Source organism: Andrographis paniculata, unplaced genomic scaffold (assembly GCF_009805555.1).
Source record: "Andrographis paniculata isolate CXL003 unplaced genomic scaffold, ASM980555v1 Contig76END, whole genome shotgun sequence".
NCBI classification, from domain to species: Eukaryota; Viridiplantae; Streptophyta; class Magnoliopsida; order Lamiales; family Acanthaceae; genus Andrographis; species Andrographis paniculata.
The window spans coordinates 2,786,879-2,795,660 of NW_026137613.1; the positions used below are offsets into that span (position 1 = coordinate 2,786,879).

At 33.5% G+C, this 8,782-nt stretch overlaps 1 protein-coding gene across 1 annotated transcript; it reads left to right on the forward strand.

The window, feature by feature from the left end:
- Positions 1 to 4,597: 4,597 nt before the first annotated feature.
- LOC127266594 (uncharacterized) lies at positions 4,598 to 8,200 on the forward strand. The gene is made up of 6 exons (XM_051296879.1): positions 4,598 to 4,853; positions 5,170 to 5,301; positions 5,840 to 6,192; positions 7,315 to 7,410; positions 7,533 to 7,592; positions 7,700 to 8,200. Exons 2-6 carry the CDS (start codon positions 5,196 to 5,198, stop codon positions 7,892 to 7,894), a joined length of 810 nt encoding a protein of 269 aa, XP_051152836.1. The 5' UTR covers positions 4,598 to 4,853; positions 5,170 to 5,195; the 3' UTR covers positions 7,895 to 8,200.
- The last annotated feature ends 582 nt before the right edge of the window (positions 8,201 to 8,782 follow it).

The window sequence follows — 8,782 nt, forward strand, 5'->3', positions numbered from 1 at the left end:
AAGCTATTGAAATAAAAAATTTTCTTACGAAGAATGGACACAGAAAACAACACCCAGTGGTTCGAACGACAGAATGGAAAAAAGAACTGCAATAATATACACAAAACCAACTTAGCATATCATAAAGCATCATATCATCATCTCAGCTTGTTAAACTCAGCATTCCATATATACATAAAAAGACTCTCACATTGTCAGCCTTTAAGTATTCAATCCGATCATTGCCAAGGTATTTTATGTCCAATTGTCGCTCTCATTCCTTCACCAGTTCTTTGTCAGTTTTCCGGGGAAAATTATTCTCGATCTCAACGCGCACCATATACTAGATGCATAGAAAAATAGAGCATCAGTTAAGGTTTGCCATAAGCATCAAATACTCAACGAGTTAGCATTATATATGATCAATAATTATCTTCGATACATATTTTATGCACATGTAAATATATACTCACAGCCACGTTGGATGATACACAAAACTTGGGCATTGGAACACCGATGTGCTTGCTTTCTCTTAAAGCTGTTCTATTCAGAAAGGTACCAAATGCATCAACCACGTTGCTTGCAACGTCGGATGATGGACGTAATCTCTGGATATCATGCTTGAATATCACAGTGACTCCATCCAAAAAAATAATATCTCCCAAGTCAGCCGCTGGTGCGCGCTGTAAATAAAATGCCCACTTGACGGTCCTCTCTTCCTCCTCACTCAACTTGAACACATCAAAAATACTGGAGGAAGTTTCATAGGGAGAACAGAAAACTTTCGATGGCAATCGATCGCGATGAACCTTAATTTCTTTTGTCTGGAGCTGGGGAAGGGAGGACATTGGAGAGTGGATGTTTTCTCGTTCAGTTGACTCATATAAAACAATTTCCTTCCAAATAAATTCATTAGTCTTAAAAAAGGTCTCATATATGCAATTATAAACAAAGCTAAAAGGCAATATATAATTAGTTATACCTTGCAAGTACTCAGCGTAATTTTGGTTGGCGAATCTTCCTTCATAGGTCTGACAACATTCTCAAAATCCTGTGTTAACCCAAGTAAAAAAAGACTCATTGGGTTAACATCAATTTCTGCATCGCATTTTTATTTCTTTGTGGGAGGTTCACAATCCGCTCCCTCAGTTTGCACTTGCTGCTATAACAATGATCAAAAATATATTCTTAATTAATTCAAAATATAGAGGATATAATGGTTATCTAACAATGATCAATTACAAATACCTGTTCAGTAGTTTTTTCATCATGGGCAAGTTCCTCCTCCAGAGGCAAATCGCACCCAACCAATTCCTGTGATAATAATCAGGATTAAAGTTTGTATACATTGCAATTGTACAAGAAAAACAATTGATATTATATAACATAACAAGATGAAAACTACAAACTCATACAACTTAAATCACATTCTCTACATTATGTCCATGAAGACCTTCATCTTCATTGACAGCTTCCTCCGGCCGGGGCAAATCACATTCAAAAAATTTCTATACAATATTCAGGATTAAGGCTTATATACACTGCAATTGTATAAGAAAAGCAATGGATATACTACAGATCAACTCATAACATTGAAATCACTAACATTTTTTTTTCAGAAAATTTGCTGCCATCAGCAATGTCATCTTCATGGCCCTCACATTTCTTCTTGTATTCTTTCTTTAAATTGCGGAGTTTTTTGGACACCCGCATAATCTCATTCTTGTACCACTGTATCAAGGAATCAAGACAACAATCCAAAATCATTACTTTAGCACTTCAACAAGTATTACTTAGCATACCATATTGGAACAATCAACATAAACACAAACAATATGTAATCATCCTACTATATTAGTTAATGCATCAAATCCAGCATCTCAGAGATATTAATCCCGTATATCAACAACTGTTGATTAACATATCACAGTGGACCACTCAACATGAAAAAACAAACATGTACACTATCCTGCTCTGTATCAGCTAATACATCAAAATCCAGCACTTCGGAGATATTAATCCAGCATATCAACAAAGATTGCTTAGCATATGAATAAGTATTGCTTATACCACAGTGGAGAAACCAGTGGGAAAAAACAAACAATATGTATACCATCCTCCCCTGTACCAGTTAATGCATCAAATCTGGCATTTCAGAGATGTTAACTCATCATATCAACAAGTAAAATGCTTTACATATCACAGTGGAACAACCAGCAGGCCAAATAAACCATGAACTCGGCGTATCCAAAGTATATATTTCAAACTGGATGACAAAATCTAACCTTTGCAGATCGAACTTTTTTAGGGCCGAATAGCTTGGCAACATCTTCCAATGTTATTTTTCGATTGAGATGACATGAAAAAAAGCGCACACCGCATTTCTCGTTGTGAAACTTATCAAAAAACATATGCTGAAAAAAAAAAAAAAGCATATTACACAATGAAAACAATAAAACAAAAAAGAAAACAAAGTGATCATGATATTTTAATTTACCATTAAGCAATGCATGTCCCCAGATGGCCTTCCACTAACCAAAGCTTTTTTCTTGAATTTTTTAGACATTGTATCCAGACCCTCCACAATCTTATCCCGAACAAAACCAGCCCAATTAAACTCATTTGCCAACTCCTTCGACTCAAGGAACTGGAATATGCGATGATTAATCTTCGCATTTGATATGGGCGTAAGCAAGACACACATGCAATACATTACATATATCCGCCAAAAATTAACATCACTCCTTAGTCTACTACTATCTAGTAACTCCTTTAACGAAGACTCAACTATATGTTTTTTATCCGCTCCTATGAGTTCCATATCTAAACTAAATCTATCAGCAAAATTGTAAAAAGAATCAGACTCGTACATTGAAATAAGTTCCTTATTTTTGCCATATGGCAGCCCATAGACAACACCAACATCCCGATCGGTAATATACCACTTATTCCCATTAGATAAATGAAAGCACTAGCTATTAGGGTCCCAATAACTCAATAATTTCATGATAGGAGCCACGGAAATAGCCATTGGCTTCACATGGAACAATCCTTTGAAATGGCTAGTTTGAATATACCTCCGAATCGAATCTCGACAGGGTTTCTGTAAAGATTCATTGAGGTGGACGACCTTCCTCGGAACGCAAGGCAGTTGAATGATAAGATCCTTTGACATGTTGATTTCTTTCGAAGAATTGCGATTAATGGGACTAGGGCTTTTCCAAAACTACAACAACAAGAACAACTATTTCACTTGGGTAACATGGAATGAGAGAAACATTTAACGAACGATTAAACTTTCAATACTTACCGAATCTTGGGAGCAACCGGTGATGATGAAATCAAGAACCCTGCGCGCGTCTGTGTCGTCGATTAGGAACGAGGCAACGGGCTGAAGAAGATGAAGACGAAGAATTAAAGTTGCAAACAGATTGATGACAATGTAGGATCGAGAGAACGAGTTTGATGGAAAATGCGAGTTTGATGAAGAATCCGTATCGAAGAAGAATGCGTATTGAAGAAGAAGGATTTGTACAAATAGAAGAAGCATAAACCCTTTACCCTTATTCCGAAATTACCATCCAGCCTCTATTTAATCTCAACCGTTAAAATCTAATCTATTATGATGTGTGGCTCATATTTTATCAGCGTGGTGCTGATGGTACACCCATCAGCACCAGATCCGTACCCATATATAAAATACAACAATATAAAAAGGACAGTATATTGCTAAGAAAAAATATTAAACCAATCACTAAAAAATAATAAATTGGATAAAAAAATATTATTGTATTTATTTAATTATTTCTTTAATCTGATAATATATTTTAATAAAAATTTAAATATAATATTTTATAAAATTGAAATAATATAAAAATTGTAAAAATTAAATAATAGAAAATAAAAAATAACAATAAATATAGACCACATTGTAAAAATTTAAATTCTAAAATAAATAAATATACAACACTGCGTTTTTTCAATTTTATTTATCTCTATATCTAGTGTGTGAAAAAAAAAAGAATTAGAGAAGATAAAATCATTTATTTCTAAATCAAACAATTATCTATCTATATTACACATCCATAACAAAAAATTGCATTAAATATTCTTTCATTATACTCCATTATTATTTCTATTATTTATTTATTTATTTTATTGATAAAATATATTATAGACGTTTAAAAAATCGTCATTTTTGTCATTTGACTGTCGTAATGTTCACACAACACAACACCTGTTCCACGCGCTACCAAATATAACCTAAATAACAATTGTTAACAAAATAAATAAATAACAAAATTGATAATAAAATATATATAAAGAATACTTTTTATAATTTTCTCATTCCCTTAATATTTATAAAATAAAATAATTTTTATTATAAAATCTATAAAAGTTAAATAGTAAAAAAATGACTTGTAAAATGAACAAAAATTATTTTTATAAAAATTTATAGAAGTTAAATAGTAAAAAATAAAATAAAAAAAGAAAAAATCTGACACATTCTTAAGTATCATCTTTTTTGCAGTTCTTTATAAATATGAGAAATAAATCTAGATAATAAAAAATAATTTAATTCTCAAATGAAGTCATATTTATTTTTCTGTAAGTCATTTGTGTGTACAAAACAAGCAGGGATAAAACTCTAAAAAAGAAGACTTTAACCCTAGTATCCCAAATTCGTTCTCAAATTCAATTCGATACGGCAGCAGCATACGTACTCCTTCACTCTCCGAATCGATTCCTCGCAGAGCGCGCTGCCGGCGGCCGCCCTTCCCCATCGTCGCAGTCGCGCGCGGCGCGTCTCCTCCCCACTCCGAAGTCGCAATCACCGATTTGCAGTCTCGCCTCGTCGACCAATCATTCCCAAGGTCTGACTGTGCGATGTGTTTCTTGTTCCTTGTATTGTATTATTGTATGCAAGAAGCTGTGTGTGGGTGAAAATTCTGTTCGAAGATTGCTCTGCATCAGAATGAAGAATTTCTTTTAAACAAAATTCAGTATAACCTTTATATTCGTAGTTCGGTATAAACGGTATATACTAATTTTGAATTATATACAGTTCTCATATATTCAAATGCCTGCTGATATGGCATTTAGGGTTTTGATGATACTTGTAATTAACAGTGCTGATTTTAGATTTCTTCTGTTGAGTCTATTAGTTTAATTTTTGTTGGCATAGTGCAGTCTGTCTACCTTTCGTCGACGGGGAAATGAAATTCAATCCAAGCCTATATCGGTCTGCACACGCTGCTTTATTTCGTCGATCTCAAACTCCTCATACAATAATCCGGGCTTTTTCTGCCAGTCCATTTTCAGGTTCTATATACATTCCATTTGTCAAGGTTTTCATTTATTTGATTTGGTTTTTTTGGTTGCCCTTGTTACCGAAGTTCAAATATGATATTTTCTGTCTATGCTTATCGATTATGTCATTTATCTCGTTTACCCGATGTTTAATAATGAAGATCATTTGTTTAAGGTAACATACCAAGGCTTTTTGGCATTAAGAAATTTGTATTCTTCTTATTCAAAGGGGGCCTGCAATGGAAATGTTAATGATTGTTGAAAAGGAAGGCCTATTTATTGGTAAAGAATTGTAGGGTGTGTTTGTTTGGGGGTTTGGATTTTTTGTTGGGATTTAAATAGTAAAATTTTTGAATTGAAATAGTTATACGATGTGATATAAATAAGTGTTGATACGATGTTTTAAATGTAAAATTAATTTTTAGTATAATATCAAAGATAAAAAATAAATGTTTAATTTTATGTGTTTTGGGGGAATATTTTCGGTGAATAATAGAAATATGGGGAAATTTGATAAAAGAATACACCCGTATATTCCTGGAATATGCAGGTACCAGTGGCAGGGAGAATTTAAACTCATCAGAGTCTGTCGATGATTTCGAGCAACGGATCTTTGGTGATGGGAATCGACCTAATCTCAGCTCATTCTCGTTTTACCAAAAGCTTGACAGGGCAGAGAAGGCACATGATAGATCTGGGATTGGATATTCGTATAACTTTGAGAACAAATCAGGTCTGATGGATGATCTAGACGAGGGGTACAATTCATTGGCTGATGGAATGGATAATAAATTAAAGAAAGCAGCCATGTACTTTGAGTTTGATCCTGATGAAGTAGTTAAAGAGGATTATACTTTCAGGCCAGATGTTAATTTCATGCCTGGGATGACATATGATACAAAGGTATGGATTTTATTGTTGAACATGTGCAATATGCTGGTTGCAAGGTTCCTTCTAATATTTGTATTTTCTTTGTCATTCTTGATATCTTTGTGATTGCTCATAATCAATCGTAAGCATTCTAAATTTCTAATTTTACATTTAGGTAATGCTCTAGATTCCTTCATGGCTTCTGGTCTGCAGAGCTAGAGCCACAATGCCTTTTGGTTTCCAATTTGTAAAGTTAACTGAAATTCAATTATAGGTATAATCAGAAAAATATTGCGATACTCTGATTGGCTTGACATGTATATTCAGATATTTTAATCCATCTACTTATGGTATCAGCTAGACAATAAAAATATTGCAACAAAGGAATAAGTTTACAAGATGAATATCGTGTTTGGATCAAATTGTTCTCTAATTCATGATTTGAATGAATGTGATCATAATTCTTAATCTTGGATAGCAGTAAATAGGGACGGCTCTGTAAACCATTAGCAGATAGCAGGATAATGCCATTTAAAAGCTTAAATATATAAATATTACAATCAAAATACAAAAAAAAAAAAAAAAAAAAAAAAAAAAAATTTCTATCAATTTATATCATAATTATCATTTCAATTATAACATATATTCATATGTTGAACTAAACAATATTTCAAAATATATGATTGTATATAGTTATATAAACAAAAACAATTGGATATTTAATGCTTTGATATATAGATAACCAAACTTAATAAGAGATTTAAAATCTGATAGATGTATATTTTTTTATTCTTCAGTTGCACTCTTTTTTCCACTCTATTGATAGAGAATGGCTATATTTCTCCCCTGAAATTCTCTGTACTGCCCCACTGCAACAAGCCGTTACTATAGCAAGTGCATAATGCACCGCAATGGAGTGGTGGTGTCATCCCCGGTGTAATAGTGGTGCTATCGTTCCCTATTGACTATTATGATTTTGATCAAGTTCTCTGTATATATATCCACATGTTTGGTTGGCCATGTTAAACTTAGACATTTTGTATGATTTCAATTTGCTTATTCTTTTCATTCAGTTATTCATATACCAAACCTTGCATTGATATATATATATATATATATATTTTCACATGCACATGTATCTACAAATTTATGTAGGATCTTGACCTGAGAAGGCCTGGGGTACGTAAACCTGTCAAGAGGCCTGGGTTCGAAACTACAACTGAAGAAGTGTTGAACAAAGCTGATTTCAGGGTGTGCATTGAATTTTATATTGCTCTACTTTTCAGAAAGTATACTGTTTGTTTCCCGTCCATTCTACAAGCAAGAGAGTGTCCAGTTTAGTTACTTACTCCTGTTGCTTCATTTGTGGTCAGAATGTGAAATTTCTTGCCAACTTCATCACAGAAGCGGGTATCATTATCAAGAGGAGCAAGGTATGTTAATTTTTTATATTTTCATGGCCTTTGCCTGTAGTGTTATATGAATGGAAAGCAATAGGGTACCTAATCTTTCTTTCACGAATTTTGGCTCTGTGGGGCAGACTGGGATCAGTGCCAAGGCCCAGAGGAAGATTGCTCGGGAGATTAAGACAGCACGTGCATTTGGTTTGATGCCTTTCACTACAATGGGGACCAAACAATTTTTCTATGGAAGAACTATGGAGGATGATGATCGTGATTTCCAATACGAGGCAACTGATGTTAATTTTGTGGATGAGGATAGAGAGAATGCCTGAAAGCTTGTGGTGGTTGCAGAACTTTCATTAGTTTTGGGTTTATGTGAGAGGTAGAAATCTCACTTAAAACACTAGAACCTACGATTATGTAGTAAACCTCTAGTTTTTGTGTTGCGTTTCTGAATGCAGTTGATTTTTCATCATGAAATTTGCAGCTTAGAATGCCGTGGAACTAATTTACTCTGTTTGGGTAGGTCTGGCGATTCTTCATATTTGGGAAAAAATTTATTTTATTTTATTTTTGTGAAATTTTGGAGTGTGAAAGATTGTGAACACAAATGGAATAAGCTTAACTTTCTTTATTGAGCTTCATTACTTTGCTATTTACAATTATGTGCACGAGAGTTGTGGATAAGTATCTACAGTGTACATTATACAAAGTAAGCATACATTTATGGTAGTCGGTCTTTTTCTTTTGTTCAGTACTACTGTATATTAACTGCTATTAGAGTATAAGCTAAATTTCCCGGCAGGATCTGGATCTTGAGATGAGAAAGTTTCTAGGTATCATTCAAGCAAGTTTGTGAGGAGCTAAATAAATTGTCCCGCAGGTAATTCTAAATTAAACTTCGTACTCGATGCTTTTTCCAGTCATGCTGCGTTGTTTGTTTCATTTTTCTTAGTCAAATTAAGATAGAGAAGTTTATCTCTTGCCTAATTAGCTTAAATTCTTGAGTTTGGTTTATTGCTGCCGTATTATTCAAAAAAAATCTACTGGCTGATCATTGCATCTTTTCTGGCGAATATGAAGTTGTGATGGAGCTTTATGTGAATCCTCTTAAGAGATTTATACTACTTGGGCTTGAAATAACGAAAATGTTTGTGTATTTTAATTTACGTATTGATTATATACATTGTAGAAGTGCTGCATTATGCTCCAGAAAGTGC